The 20,295-nt window shown below is 36.9% G+C and overlaps 2 protein-coding genes across 4 annotated transcripts; one reads left to right on the top strand and one right to left on the bottom strand.

Moving 5' to 3' along the window:
• The first annotated feature begins 558 nt into the window (after positions 1-558).
• On the top strand, positions 559-5,772 carry LOC100262937 (probable WRKY transcription factor 57). 3 transcript variants are annotated; one of them, XR_785726.3, is made up of 5 exons: positions 559-1,442; positions 2,630-2,773; positions 3,153-3,538; positions 4,306-4,400; positions 5,329-5,772. XR_785726.3 is itself a non-coding variant. In XM_002274513.5 (4 exons), the coding sequence occupies exons 1-3, from the start codon at positions 1,042-1,044 to the stop codon at positions 3,523-3,525; spliced, it is 918 nt and encodes a 305-aa protein (XP_002274549.1). In that variant the 5' UTR covers positions 559-1,041; the 3' UTR covers positions 3,526-3,538; positions 5,329-5,772. The 3 variants fall into 3 exon arrangements, 1 of the variants encoding a protein (XP_002274549.1); XR_785727.3 differs by having other exon boundaries at positions 4,297-4,400; XM_002274513.5 differs by lacking the exon at positions 4,306-4,400.
• A 9,571-nt stretch (positions 5,773-15,343) lies between these two features.
• On the bottom strand, positions 15,344-18,867 carry LOC100245765 (uncharacterized). The gene is made up of 2 exons (XM_002274459.4): positions 16,428-18,867; positions 15,344-15,956 (listed from the first exon to the last, which is right to left on the bottom strand). Exon 1 carries the CDS (start codon positions 18,162-18,164, stop codon positions 16,596-16,598), a length of 1,569 nt encoding a protein of 522 aa, XP_002274495.1. The 5' UTR covers positions 18,165-18,867; the 3' UTR covers positions 15,344-15,956; positions 16,428-16,595.
• Between the last annotated feature and the right edge of the window lie 1,428 nt (positions 18,868-20,295).

The following is a 20,295-nucleotide window of genomic DNA, read 5'->3' as shown; positions in this document are numbered from 1 at the left end:
CTGATCAACGTAATAGAGTTATCGTATTCTTTCTCGATATGATACCCAAATCATATATAAATATCTATGAACTATCCAATATTAAACATATGGATTGTTTTTTTAGCATCACAAACATGTGACAAATTGAAAATTTTCTATATCAAGGGTATTTATAGGGTATTGAAAAACTATTTTTTTGTACCACATAAAAAAATGTAATTCAATCACAAATCATCATATCATTCATATAAAAAAAATAAAAACTTGACTTGGCCATGTAAACATCAAATTGATTGAGGTATTTTATTTTATTTTTTAAAAAATTAAAAATACAATTATTGGTGATTCTTTAAATAGGCCAAACCAAAGATATAAAACGCAATTTTTAGATACAAATGTTGGGATTTCTCTGTCGAAATAAAATGTTGAGACAGAAATAGACTAATGAGCTATGATTTTTATATAATAATTTAAGAAAAAAAACCTCTATTCACGTGTATAGATGTCCAGGCAAACTACAGAGTAACTTAGAGGTGGATCGATATTTAGGTTTTTTTTTAAAACTAATAATAATATTATTATTATTATATAAAACTCTGTAGCATGGAAAAACAAAAGTATGTGGTAAAGTCGTCGGAAAAAAATATCAGAGAACTGGGCACACTTTTAAAGATGCGCGTGGGGACGCTCTCGCTCATCCATACTCAATCAAATACCAGCCTATCCCCCGTGCTCTCTCTCTTTCTCTCTCTATTTCAGAGGTTGGCGGCCCCAAATTTTATTTTCTTTTCTTTTATCTCCTTTTTCCTTCTTTTTTTTTTCTCTTTCATTTTTCTCTCTATTATTCCTCTTTAGAGTGTATTTCTTTCTCTCTCTATATCTACAGGACAAAGCCTTCAAGGCTGTTGAAAAAAGTTCTATATCCTACGCGTCCTCTCCAAAAACCCTAGCTTTGTTTCTCTCTCCGCGTGCTCGCCGTGAATTCTCTTTCAATTCTCGCTGGAATTGGAGAATCCTCTCCAATTCTCCATGCCTCCACTGTAGATCGTCGCAGGAGCCATGGACGATAACGACAATCCCGATCCGGGAAACGATTTCTCCGGAGACTCGAGCTGGACACTGGGAGCTGAGTCCGACAGTGTCTACTTCTTCGGCAGTGATAAGGAGAGCAGTATTCTGAGCGAGTTTGGGTGGAATCTGCAGCCGGAGGAGGCACACCACAGGAGTCTCGAGCCGGAGAGGTTCGGTGACGTGGAGCGGATCGAGAGTTCAGATTTGGCGGGAAGGTTGCCGTTGGCAGAGAGCAGCGGTTTGGAGTGTTCAGCCGCGGCAGCGCAAATCGGATCGGCGGAGAAAGCTGGTGACGCGTCGACGTCGAATCCGTCTGTGTCTTCGAGCTCCAGCGAGGATCCGCCGGAGAAGTCGACGGGGTCCGGCGGCGGGAAGCCTCCTGAAATACCGTGAGTGGGCGTTTCACGGACTCCATGTTGTCCGCGTGATTAAATCGTAATTAACTGCTTTTTCCATGGGCAAAATAAAAATCCGTCAACTAAAAGAAAGTCCAAAAAGAAGAAATAAATTAAAATAAAGAAAAATAAAACCGAATGCCATTTCGTGTCCGTACGCTCCATAAACGTCAAATTCTAAACGCAAGTCGGCAAGTGGTGGCGCTACACAAATTCCGTCTAATAGAGGGGCCTCTCTGCAATTTATCAAATCCTTCGTCTCCGCCGTCATTGCGGCGGGAGTGGCGTGCAGTGCAGCAACCTTTTTCGTTTCAGCGAATAATCGGAGTCTTCCTTTTGAAAAAACAACCCCTAGATTTTTTCCCCTTTGCTTATGAGCACCTGCACTCAAATTATTTGCTTTTTATTCTGCTGTTTCTTATGATCTATTTCCAGAAGTAAAGCTGTTTGTTTATGAGCATGAAAGTCATTTCCTCTACCTCAAAATTCACTCCTCACATCATGTATATTCTCTTCCACCATCTCCAACTGTTATATCATCTTCATTTTATTCTCATTCCATGTGATGAAGATTTTTCACTTCATTTTATAATATTACTTACAATTAATGCATGCCGGCACTTTTTAAAATTCTGTAAATATTCTGCCAGTATACTGATTCCTCTCCTCCTTTCTCTCTCTCTCTCTCTCTATCTTTTTTTTTAGGTGTGTAGAACCCAATGGGCGCGGTGTCTCAATGCTGTGAAAACCCTATGAAATGATCAAGTTTTTATGCCTTGTACAACAATGCATTAATGGATTCGTTACACCCATTTATTACAATGGTTGGAGAACAGATATTTGATATGATTGTTGCTTTTCCACATCTTTGATTTCATTTTGTCTATCAATTATACATAGGATCGACATCCTTCTTTTTTTTGTGGCCTTCTTGTTCTTGTTTTGATAGAACACCTCAATGCCTACATCCTTGGATACTTCTCTTTTCTGTAACATTGTCAATTATGATAGAATTGGCTTAATTTCAATTCAATGATAAAATTTCTAGAATTTACCTTTAGTCGCTTTGGAATCACTAAAAATTTCAATTGGAAATACTTGCGACAAATTTTCGTTAATACAGTTGTCTTATAGTAAAGATTTAGTTTTGATTTGATAATTTTTGGTGAAATATTCTGTAGGAGTAAAGGGCGGAAGAAGGGGCAAAAGCGAATTAGGCAGCCGCGCTTTGCGTTTATGACCAAGAGTGAAGTTGATCATCTTGAAGACGGCTATCGCTGGCGGAAGTATGGACAAAAGGCTGTTAAAAATAGTCCTTTTCCTAGGTTTGTGGCTCCTTTAATTTAATTTAGCTTCTGTAGCTCAACAACTGTTACAGTCAATTTCAGCAATTCAACCAATTTCTTGCATGAAGTTTGTGGGTCTTCTTGATATGCCCAAAACCATAAGCAGTTCGCAAAATCGTTACATAAAATCAAACTGATTGAACGTATATTTTAACCTTTATTTTTCATTCTATAGATTAATGATTTATTTTTCCATGGCATATTAAAGTCTGGATTGTTTTATATGCCTAGATTAATCACCTTTCTTGGCTGCATTCTGGGATCTCTTGGGTTGGAAAAAAATCTTGTTAGCTAGTTATATAGCAGATAAATTGGATTTGTATTGAAAAAAGATTAATTTTATTCACACATTTTGCAGGAGCTATTACCGGTGCACAAACAGCAAATGCACGGTGAAGAAAAGAGTTGAACGCTCCTCGGAGGATCCCAGCATCGTAATCACTACATATGAAGGCCAACACTGTCATCATACAGTTGGATTCCCCCGCGGTGGAGTCATTAGTCAAGAGGTTACCTTTGATGGCCGTATGACCCCTCCATTAACATCACACTTTTATTATCCAGATATGTCGTTCCACCGTGAAGTTTCTCATAGTGGTAGCATGGCACAGTCACACCAAGTCCCAGCCCAAGCTAGAGAAGCACGCGCACTGGCTGAGCCAAGCCCACAGCTTCCCACTGATGAAGGACTGCTTGGGGACATGGTGCCTCCTGGAATGCGCAATGGATGAAGAGAAAAAGACGGTATAGACTCGTTCACTTGACTTCTGTAATTCATGCCCATTATTTGAATTATGTGAATACAAATTATTTGGATGTGTTATAGTCAAAATCCAATCTAGAAAGATCGAACTACCCTCTTTTCATATTAGTCCATAAGCCCTGTTTGACTTTGTGTTGAAACTTTAGAATCTTTAGCAGATAATTAATAATGACATTCCGTGATAAACCAAACGAACCCAAGTTGAATTACCATCTTTTATTATCCACGAATAAGTTGAAATCCTTGGAAAAATACCATTTTGCATCCCTTGGAAAAATACCATGTGGGCATGTTGGAAAAGGGGAAATGATTTAAAGGAAAGTTTGCACACACAGCAAGTGGCCTGTGAAACGTATAATTTCTTGGTGGGTTGAATAGTCATACTCAGGTCTAGGATTGAAAGGTAAATTAACATCTCGCATTTATCCCAACATGCCCACATCATTTAGCAAGTGATCTTGTCCTAGATTTTGGTTCATTGAATCAAGGCTTTTGGTATTTACACTTTTTTAGCTCATTGCATTATCATAATTGGCTCTGCATGCCTAACTTCCTTAATGTAAAATAAAGTATCCACCGAATGATGAAATATTATATTTTGATCAATATCTCAGTGAGGCCCTACACGTGTTCTGAGTGGTTTGATGGGCAATTTAGTTAAGATCCGTATATATTATTTTTATGATCAGAGTGCTTATTTTTAGTTCATCAATGGCTTGTTTACTTTTATCCAATTAAGGAATTTCAGCTTCTGCATGTGTGGACAACACTGACTAGTCTCAAATTGTGGTGAGATGCCCTTGACATGTAACCCCACTGGCGATCACCCCACTTGCATGAATGGTACGTCTATGTTGACTGGCCCTAACCTGCCCCGAAACGATTTATATATGATAAATGAAATCCCAATTTGACCCGTAAACCTACATAGTTGGTGATTGAATCATATGTTGTCTTGTTTGTGATGTATACTGTATGTTTCCTTGTTTCTCTCGACCATGCATCATCATTAATTACTGAAAGCATGTAGTTCTTGTAGGATTTAGTGCTCTTAGATTGCCTTTTATCCTGATTATTTTCCACTTTGTAATGCTTTCTCATCTAGTATACATTCAAATTCAAAGAACTTCCATATAAACATTTGTGGTTGGAATTGACTTAAATGGATGATGATTTCTAGTAACCCCCACTAGAATGCTTTGGAACTATTCCATATAAACGGCCTTTTTTTATAACTATAAAACCTAAAAAGCGCATTAAAGTCAGTAGACTCTGAACTTATATGGCATGAAAGAATTCAGGAGTTATATCTAGTTATTCAGAAAGGGATTTGTTATTTAGTTAAAATTGCCTTTTTTTTATATTTCTTAAGGTAGCTGTTAAACTTGAGGGGAACCCATGCAGTGGTACCACTATATCTAGAAGAATATCATCTGCAACCCAGGTCAAAGATCATCATCAAAATGATTCTCCTCAGTAGTAAAAACCATTATTCTGAGGTGACACCAAAGATTTGGGTTCACATCATTGTGCACCATACACATACAACTCACCCGATGTCCAGTCCAAAAAGAAAATGGAAAACCCCCAATGGCTCGTGTCAGATGGGGTGGCCCCACGCGACCACTCCATGGATGCCTTGTATCTCATGCCAAGCTACCTATCTAACTAAATATCGAGCTCTATTCAACTTGATAATTAAACCATTACTTCAATTTACTACTGATACCATGTTGGGTTGATTTCATTATGCTACTCTGAATGTGCACAGGCCATGCAGTAGTGCCGAGACTAGAGCCTATGGATTCAACTCTGTACGGAACATTTTGTAAGGAAGCCATGAAGCCATCCCAAGCCAGAAGTGATCCCTTTTTACTCCATATCACATACACCTATATGTACCAAGCATTGAGCACAAGGTCGACACTGTCATTGCTTGGATACATACATCTCAAACAATCATTTTGTACGAGGATTAATATATATATATATATATATATATATATATGTATGTATATATATACATAGTAACATATCTAGTTATCGTCCATCGCCTTTACCACTGCAGATCCTTATTTCGTTTCACCTTTAGGTTGGCTGGCAGCTCCAACTTTAGAAACAGTAGAACAATCGGTCTTTGATTGATTCCTTCACCATATTGTTGTTAATTGACTTTCCTATGATTAACTTTGTAGAAGACCCAGAATTCAGAACACTACTTCTCTCTTCTTCTTCTTTTTTATCTTTCTTAGTTCTCTTCATGGGTCGTACGTGACTGAAAATTTTGGAAATGAGAAAGAAGTAAAGAAGAAAGAAAAAGAGAGAGAAAAAGAAAGAGAGAAGAAAAGACAATGAATTGAGGGGAGTTGGTGGGTGGTCTCAGCGTCTCAGAAGCGTGGAATTCGATGTTGCTTCAGAGGCAGCCGACATGGCTTTTTTTTACATTTCTTTGCCCTTTTTTTTTTCATGGTTTCACCTCGACATGATGCTGCTTTCACCGCTCGCTTTTTCTCTAAACAATAAATGAAAAGTGTCATGCTCCACTGGTCTCTTTTTCCAGACGTACAGTGGACGGTGACCTGATCTCAAATTTACTTCTTTAGGAGTCTTCTGAGTTATTCTACTGTAAATTTCAGCATTTAAGACTTCTCCTCAATTTTACAATTTTGATGTATCTACAAACACCCACTTACTAAAATGTTTTTTAGATACTAATATCAAAATACCAAAAAAAAAAAAAAAAAATACATTATTTCTTAAGCCATGTTTTAATATTATATTTGGTCCTTAAAAATTATTAAGCCTATATTTAATTTTTGAAAATTATTAAGAAAGGAAAAATAGTTAAAAGGGATGCAGAAAAGCACTCAGAAAAAGAGGAAAATTGTTAAAGATTTTTTTTGCTTTTTTTTTTCCTATTAAAAGTGAGGGAAGATGAAGAAAATACTATATAATTTAATTTCCTTTCCTTCAACTTTTTTAAAATCAAATAAAATAAACTTATAAATTTTGTTTATTTTTTTTCTTCATAGTTTTTCATCTCCGTTTTTTTTCTCTTGAGGTGCCTTGAAATTAAATATAAAGAGAAATTTTTTTAGGAAAATATGATTTTCTTATATTTAATATTTCTTTGCAAGTTTTTTTTTTTTTTTTTCGAACTTTTCTATGGATAAAATGATAATTTTTTTCTTTCCTTTGAAACAAAAAATTTTGCATGAACTTTTCAAGAACCAAGCTAGAACTTTGATGGTACTATACTTTATAATAATCTTTTAGGAAGCAAAACATCACGTAACCAAATCACTTTTGATAGTACCATACTTTACAACAATTGTTGTTTATAACCATAAAAAAAAAAAAAACCCATGAAGAAGATGGTTAAAATAATATTACAGTTAGAACTTTTCTTTTAGGAATTATGTTAGCCAGTTTGAGGAATATTCATGTGGTATGTGATATCATAAGAATGGGTTGAAATCACAGATCAATTTATTTGAAATTTTAAGAAATTAAATCGATAGATTTAAACCATTGTATACATTCCTTTCTTTTTTTTCTTTTCTTGTTATATTAATAGTTTGTTTGATAATATTTTTGAAAACAAATTTACTCTAAATGTTAAATTATTTTCAAAAGAAATTCTCAAAAATTGATTTTTCATTAAAAATTTATTAAACTAGAAAGCTGTTTTAAAACTAATTTCTAAACGGGCTTTAATTGCTCTTACCTAAAATTTGGTATTCATTATATAATTTGAGATTCTAGTTGGCTCTTTATGCAATAGTAGGCCCTATGTCTAGCAATGGCGGGGTGCTAAGTTATTTGCAGTCAAGCTGTCACAAGAGATAACTTCTCCTCTTTTTTTCTTTTTTTTTCTTTTTTTTTTTTTTTAAGTTTTAGTGCTATAACTTTAACAGAAGTATTAATATTATTTTATAAATATAAAATAACTCCATGCATAAATCAAAATAGAGCTTTTAAGAAAAGTAACATATTCTTAACTTTCATAATAAGTCTTTATTTTTTTAAGTGATAAGCTCTTCTCAGTTCTCACTAAGCTCATTGAATTATTTTAAGATATTTTTTTATATTTGAGTTGGGAAGCATTTTCTGAAGTGTTTTCAGACAATGCCCTAATTCAATTAGGCAAGGACAAGTATAAGGAGGTGGGGACTGGATGGATGACGTATGATATGGACAGGCTTTCATTCCTATATGCACCCACACCCCACCCCCCCCCCCCCCCCCCCCCCCTCTATTCAAATTTTGTACCACCTGACTCCCTCCCTCGGGGACAATGACCATTGAAAATTGACCTAACCTGGATAAAGTGAAATTTTGATAGAAACTAAACGAAATTAATGCATGTACGCCCACTACCATTAATGATTCCATTTATCTCCCGCTTCAGACAAAAAAAAGAAAAAAAAAAAATTCAAAACCATTTGGGTTTCTCAACCAACCCACTAAAATGAGACAAATAATAATAATTATTTTTAAATATTAAATATAAAAATAACATGACTCAAATATATATGCGACATGTGTGAGTATTAAAGGGATATCATTTAAAAATGTGTTTGATGTAGGATGGCTTAGTAGAGTAGAGAGAGGATTTAATTTTGATACTAATCAAATTTTTATTAAAATGTTACAAAAAGGACAAATGTATTTGCAGTGGGGAAATGAATTCCATAAAGTCGGTGATGCATTAATTTATGAGTATTGGAGAATTAATTTGGTGTCATATAACCACTTTTTCTGGGACTTCTAAAATATCTCCTTTCCATTCTCATGGAAAGTTGAAGAATCTCTTTTCACACCACTTTTCATGAATTGAGCTCTAAACAAGCACTTTTCTTCTCATCTAAGGTTTATTTGTTAAATAACTTCTCAAGGTGTATAGGTTTAAAAATATTTTTGTTGAGATATTATGATATATTCTAGGAAAGTATATTAGGAAAGTAGTTGCTATTGTTTAGGATTGTTTCCTAAACTCACGATTGAGATATTATGATATATTCTAGGAAAGTATTCTAGGAAAGTAGTTGCTATTGTTTAGGATTGTTTCCTAAACTCACGGTTTTCCCTTAATTAGGTTTGCTTGATGTACTATATATTTACGTGGATGAATATCAATTAGGGTCAAGCTTTGACCCTTTAATCACACTTTACATGGTATCAGAGCGCTGACATGCACACACAATAAAACAATGGCCGGCGACGATGAACAACCACCATTGTCGCCACCTAAAAGGGAGATGAATTCACCTTTTTTGCCCAAACAATGGAAAGCTCTTGCGGGCTTAATTGGTAATGCTCAAGTTCTGGATGACAGGTTGAATGGTAAGTTTGACACGAAGTCATGGATCATTGACACCGGGGCAACTCATCACATGACCGGTAATTTATCTTGGTTATTTGATACTATAGCGTTGTTTGAGTGTCCGGTTGGCCTTCCTAATGGTGAATCTGTTGTTGCGACCCAATCTGGTTCCGTTCGTTTGTCGAATAACATCACTCTTCAAAACGTTCTTTATGTGCCGAAACTCAATTGCAATTTACTTTCGGTTTCACAATTGACTGATGACTTACATTGTATTGTCCAATTTAACTCTTATATGTGTGCTATACAGGACCACACCAGGGAGCTGATTGGAACGGGAGTTAGGCGAGATGGACTTTACTACTTCGGTGGAGCTGAAGGTGATTCGGTACAACATGTTTCTGTCCACAACGCAGCATCCACTTTGGAGTTGTGGCACAAAAGGATGGGACATCCTTCAGAGAAAGTAGTGAAGTTACTTCCTCCAGTTAGCAATCTTAAGGGTAGTTTAAACAAAGCTTGTGAAATATGTTTTCGTGCTAAGCATCCTAGAGACAAATTTCCTTTAAGTGACAATAAGGCAACTAGAATTTTTGAGAAAATACATTGTGATTTGTGGGGCTCTTATAAACATGTCTCTTCTTGTGGAGCTCGTTATTTTTTAACTATTGTTGATGATTTCTCAAGAGCTGTGTGGATTTATTTGTTGGTCGACAAAACAGAAGTTTTTCGGATGTTTATGTCTTTTATTGCAATGGTAGATCGACAATTTTCTCAAACAGTGAAAGTTGTTCAAAGTGATAATGGTACGGAATTTAAATGCCTACTTGACTATTTTTCTGCAACTGGTATTTTATTCCAAACTTCTTGTGTGGGAACTCCGCAACAAAATGGGAGGGTTGAGAGAAAACACAAGCATATTTTAAATGTGGGGAGGGCATTACGCTTTCAAGCAAATTTGCCTATTTATTTTTGGGGCGAAAGTGTTCTTGTCGCTGCTCACTTAATAAACCGCACTCCCTCTCCTTTGCTACACAATAAAACACCATTTGAAATCCTATTTGGCACCCCTCCTTCATATGCGGCAATTCACACCTTTGGTTGTCTTAGTTTTGCTCATGATCAAAAATCCAAAGGTGACAAATTTGCAAGTAGAAGTAGAAAATGTGTGTTTTTGGGTTACCCGTTTGGAAAGAAGGGGTGGAAGTTGTTTGATTTGGACACCAAGGAATTATTTGTTTCTCGTGATGTCAAGTTTTTTGAGGATGTTTTTCCGTTTGGTAACCCGGGTGCTGTGAATATTATTCCGGAAAACATTGTGCCTACGGTAAATGTTGAAATTGATAGTGATTTTGCTGATTTTGTCGATGATGATGCTGATTTGCCTAACCCACAAGCCCAAACACAAAATCCCGAGGCTTCTTCAGCGCCTCTTTCACCTGGGCCGGAAGTTGTTCCCACTGTTGGGCTTGATTCACTTGGACTTGACAATTCAAGCAATGGGCAGTCTGCTCCTATGGGAAAGGGAATGAGGGATAAATTTCCTTCGGTTCTATTACGAGATTTTGTTACTCATACGGTGGTTGCTGAAAGTCCATCTCCCGCCACTCCGTCTCCACAGCATCCCTCAGGTACTCCTTATCCCATAGCACATTATATAAATTGTGACAATTTTTCTGTACATTATCGAAAGTTTCTTGCAACTATTATTTCGAGCAATGATCCTAAGTCATTTAAAGAGGCTATGAAAGATGTCGGTTGGCAAAAGTCAATGCATGAGGAGATTCGGGCTTTGGAGGAAAATGGTACGTGGACTCTTGAACCTCTTCCAAAGGGTAAGCGTGCTTTGGGAAGTCAGTGGGTTTACAGAACCAAGTACTTCTCAAACGGTGATATTGAAAGGCTCAAATCCAGATTAGTAGTTTTGGGGAATCATCAAGAAGCTGGTATTGATTATCATGAGACATTTTCTCCAGTTGCCAAAATGACTACGGTGCGTGCTTTCTTGGCTATTGCGGCTTCGAAAAATTGGGAACTTCATCAGATGGATGTTCACAATGCCTTTTTACATGGAGATCTTGAGGAGGAAGTGTATATGAAGCTACCCCCAGGATTTGAGCGTTCCGATCCGAACTTGGTTTGCAGGTTACGGAAATCACTTTATGGGTTGAAACAGGCTCCGAGATGTTGGTTTTCCAAGTTGGTCACGGCTCTTAAAGGATATGGTTTCTTACAATCCTACTCTGATTATTCTCTTTTTACTTACACTACGGGTAATGTTCAAATAAATGTGCTAGTGTATGTCGACGATCTTATTATCTCTGGGAATGATTCCGCTGCTCTTAAGACCTTTAAAGCCTATCTCAGTGATTGTTTTAAGATGAAAGATCTTGGTGTTTTGAAGTATTTCCTCGGAATCGAGGTGGCCAGGAGTTCGGCTGGTTTGTTCTTGTGTCAACGCAAGTACACACTTGACATTGTATCGGAGGCCGGATTACTGGGAGCCAAGCCGTGTGGCTTCCCGATCGAGCAAAATCACAGATTAGGACTCGCAAATGGGGAGCTCTTGTCGAACCCTGAGTCCTATCGCAGATTAGTAGGTCGACTCATTTATCTGGCAGTGACCCGTCCAGATTTGGCCTACTCGGTTCATATATTATCTCAATTTATGCATGAGCCTAGAATTGAGCATTGGGAGGCAGCTTTGAGAGTCGTTCGTTATTTGAAAGGTACTCCGGGTCAGGGTATCTTGTTACGTGCAGATAGTGATCTGTCCCTACAGGGTTGGTGTGATTCTGATTGGGCAGCATGTCCAGTCACTAGACGCTCTTTGTCCGGATGGCTTGTGTTTCTTGGGCAATCTCCTATTTCTTGGAAGACAAAGAAGCAACACACAGTTTCCTGCTCGTCTGCAGAAGCGGAATACCGAGCTATGGCAGCAGTTACTTGTGAGCTCAAATGGTTGAAGGGGTTGCTTCTGAGCTTGGGTGTGCACCACCCAAAGGCAATCAAGCTCTTTTGTGATAGTCAGTCAGCCCTTCATATGGCCAAAAATCCAGTATTTCATGAACGCACCAAACACATTGAGGTTGATTGTCACTTTGTCCGGGATGCGATAACAGATGGTTTGATTGCTCCATCATATGTTCCTACTGTTACACAATTGGCAGATATTTTTACAAAGGCTCTTGGAAAGAAACAATTTGATTATCTTCTTGCCAAGTTGGGCATTTTTGAACCTCATGCTCCAACTTGAGGGAGGGTGTTGAGATATTATGATATATTCTAGGAAAGTATATTAGGAAAGTAGTTGCTATTGTTTAGGATTGTTTCCTAAACTCACGATTGAGATATTATGATATATTCTAGGAAAGTATTCTAGGAAAGTAGTTGCTATTGTTTAGGATTGTTTCCTAAACTCACGGTTTTCCCTTAATTAGGTTTGCTTGATGTACTATATATTTACGTGGATGAATATCAATTAGGGTCAAGCTTTGACCCTTTAATCACACTTTACAATTTTCTAATATTTATAAATATTTTAATTAAAAAAACACTTTAAGATTACGTTTATTTTTTAATTGAATAAAAAAAATTAAAATTTTAATTTTTTATATTTAATTGAAAATAACTCATTAATATTAACCAATATAATAAATCAATTAACTTTAATTACATTAATTGATATTAATATTTGACTTTCTTTATTCAATAAAAAAGAACTTAAAAAACTATTTTAAGCTTTTTTTTAATCTTATTTTTCTTTTAAAAATATTCTTTATATTTTTAGTTATTACAAAAAAGTATGAAAAGTATCTTAAATTTATTTTATAAAATAATATTTTTTTTTAAACCAAATTTTTAGAAAACCATTTTTTAATAAAATTTTTGTGAATTATATTTTATAAGTTAAAAACTATTTTATATTTTAAAAATTAAAACATAAAAATATGTTTTAAAAACAGTTTACAAGCAAACTCATATATTTTTCCCCAAATAACTGGAAGCAAATTTTTTTATTCTTTTTTAATAAAAGTATTTTACAGACGATATTGAACAATAATAGAAATTACTTCAATATTGTTAAAATGAGAAGAAGTGGAAAATCGCCACGCCTTTCCCTTAAATTTTTTCTATTTTCCAGTTATCTTATTTTCTCTAATTTTCAATTTTTTTAAGGAAAATGTTATTTTTATTATATTATTTAAAATTTAAAAATAACTATTAAAAAAAAAATTGTAGGTATAGGAAGCGCGTGGAATACTACACTTTCACAAGTGGGGTATTATTTGGTGTAATCAGAAGGCAACCAGTGAGAATCGCACACGTGCCGTGAACCGTTCGCCTGGCTCAGCGCCGTACTTTTAGCTGACAGAAAAAGGCGCCGCTTTATCCGGCCGCTTCATTCGATCGAGATCTCACCTCCATTTCCTCGCCGATTCCTCGTTCGACAGGACCGTTTGGCAGTTAACGTCTGCTTTTCCTCATTCCCTCTCATTATCCTCGTTTTTTTTCTCGTTATCCTCATTTTCAATAATGCTATTGACCCGAATTCCTTGCAAAAAAAAAAAAAAAATCAAATTACTTGCGAAATATATTTTTTATTAAAAAAATGTATGTTTTTATACCCATTAATAATGATTTAAAATGTTGGTATAAAAATAAAAAATTATTACTCTAAAGTCATTTTCTATACAATTTTTTTCTATGAAATTAAATTTTATATTCTAAATGAGTTTGGAATGGTAGTGAATTATTGAAAAGTGGTTTGATTATGAGTTGGTGTTCCAATAAAGTGAGTTTGAGATTGAGGGTTGAATTGATAAGAAAAAGCGTTGAGTGGTGGTAATGGAGCCAACAATGAATGGATAGACGCTTAATTTGAACCACATCCTCCTCATCCTACTGATTGAAATCTAATGATGATTAGTTAGTCAGCTGATGTTGAATGTGTAACTCCCGCCTCATTGCTTTATACCTAAATTTTATTATTTTATGCTTTATATATAGTTTTATTACCTTGTATTTTTATTTTTTTATTTTTATAAAAATTTCTCTGTGTGAATGCATCCAGAAAATCAAACCATCAATATTCTCATGGAAATTCATATTTTCATCGTCGAGTTGATGAAGCCTTAACCCAGGCCCAATTTGACCATATAGGTTGGGTTGAGATATCTCAAATCAGGCTGAAGTTAGATTGGGCCCAGCTCGCTCACACTACAGCCATGGCCCATGTAGAGGCCCAAGCTTAACAGTCTAGTCCAACAAATTGATCCTTGGAAGCCCAAGCTTTCCAAGTAGTTTCCTAATGTTGATAAATTATTGCAGGTTGGGCCACCTACAGGCCCAGTATCAATTGGAATACCCTGTCTGATTCTCATACCCATTCCTTCTAAATTTAATCATTTAATTGAATGATCTTGATTAAAAGTTCAGCATTTTCTTTTTATCTATAAAACGTGGAGTTTGGCACTATAAAACCCAACCCCGACATGGGATGTTAACAAACACGTCTTATTGGGGATGGAGGAAGACAGGTGCCCCAAAAAAACCCATCCGAACATAAGCCAGGCCTAAACCCCCTGGACCCCTCTGAGCCATCAGTCCTGGGCCAAGACCAGGTCTTAAAGAACAGGGCCCAGAGAGAGAACAAGCCCCATGTCATCAGACCACAAATAATGTTTTATGAATCTACATTTGCATTTAGGTATTGTTGAGGAGCATCTCCAGAAAGTGATGCTTCAAAAATAGATGTATCCAAAACCAGTGACTTCTGTCCGATTCCATCTTCCAATTTCTTGGCTCCAACCTAGGTTTCATTAATCTTTAGACCCATCATTTTGTTCGGGATTATCGGGCGGGACCTATGTTTAAGAATAAATTTAAATAGTTAAAAACATTGGTAGGGCCTAATGGACCGACATGATGATCGGATCACACAGCACAGGGTACCTAATCTGGATCAAAATATTTAACCCTCTTTTCGGAAAAGCAAACTACAGTTGACCAGAATTTTTCAAGGCACCCTAATCAACCCTAATCAGTGTTAGCAGTCGTATTCCTTTTTCTAGCTTTTGGGAAAAGTTGTTTCAAGTCCCAGCCACTTGAGCTGAGTGAAAACAAAGAGATAGAACAAAGCAAGAGAGACAATGTGACTTTTTGTAGTGTTTCCCATCACATTTTTACAGTCTAGAATTCCATGACTCCAATAATCCTCTACCAGACTACCAGACTACCAAACGAAAGTAATCAACGATTTAACATCGCTAAGTCTCTTGAACAGGGTGAGTGAGTGAGCGAGCTTTGTCTAGCTAAAGTGCAACCATTTCATCGAAGTAAACCAGTCTATTCAAGCAAAAGTTGCTCGTTGCTTCTCTATTCACTCCAATGACAGCTTAAAGTGGTCCTCAGAATAGAACGGCAAAAAATAAATCAGTAAAGGACACGGCGTGATGACTAAAGAGACGAATTTTGCCAGAGTGTCAACTAAAGGGGGAAAAGGGATAACAAAGAGGGGGAGAGAGCAATAAGATGTATTGTCATGTGTAATGGTAGGTGACTATACAACCAACTTGAGCTCACACTCCATGTTGAATAATACAAATAGTTTCAGGTTTATCGGCTTTTTTTTCCCCATGATTCCACACACTAATCATCCCTCCCCAATCTTCAAACTTAAAGCACCCCAACTACTTGATATTTCCCATTTCAACGAGAAGGGCCCCAATTAGTTGTTCTTTTTTTGTCGGGATAGGGACTAAAATTCTAAACAGGGAAGTGTTGATGATAACACAACTGTTTCACAAAGAGGATTCAGCTTCCTAACAAGCCCTTGATCCTCTTTCTGCTGAATGACTTCCTCATGGGCGCCAGCCAGCCAGCCACTGTTTTGACCCCAAAATCTGCAAACTCGGTTCAAGGATGCAGTATCAATAACTGATCCATGAGAGAGCAGTTCTACTTCCTAGCGCGTTTTTAGGTGAGAACTGTGTGCAGTAGTGAAAGGGTGTCATGTCTTTCAACCCCATAGGCCATGTTTCCCTAATAATCGTCAGTAGTCTTATCTTGAGCTGTCAAACATATATGAAAACCAAATAAGAATGAAAACATGAGATCTTGGGAATGTAGTTTCAAAACAAAACTTATCATCAGAACCAGAAATTTTCAACTTCTAACAAGAAAAGCAGGCAGAAAATGAGAAAAACACTTCAATAGTCAGACACAAACTTAGAAACACATAAAAGATTGAATTGAAAAAAGGGACTAAAAGTGAAACTAGAAGCCCTTGTTCCTTGAAACTGCAATATAAACAGAGCCTGCACAGTATAGATGCCCTAATTCAGTGTCTTCACAAGGCTGCTCAATTCCTTAAAAATGTTGTATTTGAGACGAAACATAAAAGCTCAGTTATCACATCAAGTTTCAGGGTGGAACACGTCAAAAGAACTTGAAATTCCTGAACAAAAGATGGAAACAAAGAATAATTTCCAAGGGCAAGCAAAACTGCTTCTTGCAGTAGGATCAGCAGATGGAGAAGTTACCTCTGGAAGACATTCTTGGATCTGGGGAGAAAATAGAAATAAAAAAACATCAAGGAACTTGACTGTACACTCTTGCATCTCCATGGAACCATATCCACCAAAAAATTCAGTCACAAATCAGACCCACCAGCAACTCATGATAGCTGCTAGCTGCTGTCTGCAAGCAACCTATGATATCATGAACCCAACATGCTCATTAGCTTCTTCCTCAATAGGAGCAGGAAGATTAAGATCAATGAGACCAGGAATCTCAAGAGGCTCTTGCTTGATTACTAAAGTCCTACTGTTTTCGTCTTCACAAACTCCTACAAAATGGGACTTCTTATGACCACCTAAAGCTTGTCCTGATCGGAAAACTTTGAAGCAGATTGGGCACATGTGCCCATTGCTTTTCCTTGACCCGATCTTTTTCTCAGCTTTGCCAGACAAATCCTGAGCAATTGGGGTTTTTCCACTGCCAAATCGAGCTAGCTTCTTATGGGGTGTAGGGCCAGGGCAAGTATCAGTCTCTATGCTGTTCTCAATGCTCTCATAGTTCGATGAATTGCATCCTTCCACCCTTTTATGGTTGGCTCTGTGACCCCCAAGAGCCTGGTGAGAGTGAAAGGTCTTGTTACAAGTCAGACATTGATACTTGCTTCTCTTCCGAACATTCTCTTCTGAGTAAGAATCATTCTTAGCTCTCTTACTCAAATCGTACTCCACTGAAGCTCTATTCACCCGATCATATCCTTCTTGTTTGAGCAGACCCTTTCCCAATTCAGTTTTCACACATTTGGGTCTCTTCAAATCCTTCCCCAATCCAGCTTTCATACATTTGAGTCTCTTTAAACCCTTCCCAGATTCAGCACCAAACACATCAAACCCAGATCCATCTTCCAGTTTAAGCTCCAGAGATTCAACATTCCTGAAAACCCCATCCACAGAAACATCTGATTCAACCCTCTGGGCTCCATTCATAAAATACCCAGAATCAGAATTCTCAAACGGACCAGCCTCAGAGTCCAAAACAGCAGATTTTGACTTCCCATCTCCTAATTTCTTCGTCTCCACAATCTCATCACCATCAGAAACACAATTCATATCTTCTCCCCTACAAATTCTCATATCAATAGAGGATGATTTGGCCTCTAAGACCACAGAATTGTTGTCTGAAGAATACACAAGCGAATTCAAACCACCCCAATGCCCAGAATCCCTAGACAGCATCATCAAACAAATAGCCAACTCTTGCTGCTCTTGCTCAGTGTCAGAAACAGATGGAGAAGGGTAAACAGCAAGAGTCCTGTTAAAATTCGTCCTTTTCGACCTCTTTCGCCTATCCATTACTGGTTTCTGGCTAGCATTGGTCCAAGAATGATCTTCCAAATTGCTTGAAAGTCTCTCCTTCTCAGAGTGACAAGCCATGTGACCACAAAGAGCTTTCAAAGACTGAAACACTTTACCACATTCTTTACAAACATTCTCTTGCTGTGAACCACTCCTTGAATTAGCCAGCCTCCATGTTTTCTTAGGGTTCTCTCTGAGACCGTATGCAGAATGCCCACCACCTTCAAACCCTGACTCCTTCTTGCTGCTTCTCCCACCATTCAAAGATGAAATTTTCTTTCTCTCTGCAGCTTCAGCTGAATTCCCAATCATATGAGACCTCATGTGACCCCCCAAGGACTTCCCAGAAGGGTACCTCTTGTTGCAGAGCTTGCACACATGCTTCGTCTTCTGATCTTCCTCCTCCATAGATGGACTCGATCAACGAGAGTTCAAAACCAAACTCACCCAGTAAACAAGAACCCAGATCAGAGAACCCAATGCGAGCTCAAGCCTCCCAAACAATGCTACATTTCTTGACCTACAAGACCCAAATGGCGAAGAAACAGAGGAACCCAGAAACAGACCCGGATCCAAAACCTCAAATCTGGCAAGCAGGACTCAAAACAGATCATAAAGTTTCCCTCTTTGCACAACTCCCAGACGAGAATCAACTATTGGGATGTGACAGTTTTGTAAAGTACAAGATCCAACCCACCAAAAAGAGCCCTTCAGAATTCCCCATATCTACACGCTCTCAAACCAAACCTTCCCAAAATCAAAAGGGGTTTGCAAGGCAAAATCAAGATTTGCAGAAATGGGTCACACCCCCAAGCTGAAGGAGAATCAGAATCAATCGGGCTACCTATCTCCACTTTCTCTCTCTCTTGGCCTGGCTGTGTTGTAGTTGGAGGAGAATTCCATGCATGGAAGCAAAGATTAATAAGGGAAGGAAAAGGATAGAAAGCACGTGTAGTCAAGTGAGAATATTTCGCTGTTACATTGGACGGTCAGGATTTGTGGGGTTGTAAGGATCCCAATGTGTGTGATCTGTGTACTGGCTTCTACTCCATGAGTACCATGTAGAAGCATATACAATACTGAAACAACTCCATCCCACCATGCCCTTCCTTTTTGTCTTTGCTTCACCTCGGCGCTCACCCCACAACACCAGCCCCTGCCATCTTCCATGCCCCCAACCGTTTTTCCCCTTCACCCTTCCTCATTTCCTCTCTCTACCTTGGGATAAAAAAATAAAAAAAACTCACAACCCGGTTTTGCTTTTAGAAACGAAATTAAAAGAAAAAGATTCTGAATAGGGTTTATGATTAAATTGAGTATATGATTTTATGTTTAACCTTTTCAATCTTAGACTTCAACATTTGTAACCAAATTTAGATTATTAAATTAATTGAACTTAGATGCAAAGATATGGGACTTGGACCTTTACATTTCTACACATATATACCCAAAAGCCTTAAATTTAAATAATTTAATAAATGACTAAATTTGGGGCATCAATGGACCAATATTAGTTTTCAATAGTGTTAAGAAATAATTGTTGGATATCATTAAAAAGACATAAAAACCGTAAGGGTTTTGGAAAGTACCAAAGGGTTGAAAACACAGCCAGTTGGTCCATGAAATTAATTGATTTTTGGGTTTCATTTTACCTAACAACCCTACTGTTTTCTTCCTTGATTGAGTAAACCCACCTTTCTGGTTCAAAACCGATATGCTTTTCTAATACGCAATGCTTTATTTTTTTTATTCATTATTATTATTATTATTAATGTGGGTTTTCTTTCATATTCTTCTTCATATTTGATTTGATTTGATTTTTTTTATTTTTATTTTTAGGATTTAATTTAACTCAGTGGGTAAACCATGGAAATGGTATATTAGCCACCTGTCTTTCTCATGTGTCTTGGGGTGGAGGACACACTAGAGGCTTTGGTGGCAACGTGTCACCTACAGTCAAGCTGACTCGGACCATTCTTTTCTCTTTTTGCTTTTTTTTTTTTTTTGGAATTATTTTTGGGTGTTTATCGTGTTGTTGTTGAACACCCAATGGCCCAACAAACAGACTTAAAAAATTATTGTATCCCTTTCTAAGCATTGACGTCAATGATGAGAAGAAAAATTAATGGAAAGTATATGATACACTGGGAGAGGATTGGGTCAACAATTAAACCCACTCCCTCTAAAGTTCATCCCCATATTTAAATACTTAATCTCCAATCTTAGATGACATTTAACTTCTGTATTTAATAGTAAAAGACTATTCTTTACAATTTCAATTATTGTTGAACCATACGCTTTGGCTTCTACTAGGAGAAGCTTATTTAATAATTGTATTGAAAAATAACATTTTCATCCATTCATATTTAATAAAATAAATCTATGCACACCAAAATCAAAATTGCTTTATAAAATAAAGGAAAATTTTAGCATTACCAAATTTTTAATATCAGTAATTAGATTTTAGTATATAATTTATAGCATTGACGTTGAAGATGAAATATATTTTTGGTATCCTAATCATATTCTTACTTTATGT

Source organism: Vitis vinifera, chromosome 1, assembly GCF_030704535.1.
Source record: "Vitis vinifera cultivar Pinot Noir 40024 chromosome 1, ASM3070453v1".
NCBI classification, from domain to species: domain Eukaryota; kingdom Viridiplantae; phylum Streptophyta; class Magnoliopsida; order Vitales; family Vitaceae; genus Vitis; species Vitis vinifera.
This window is presented reverse-complemented; position numbering and strand designations above follow the sequence as displayed.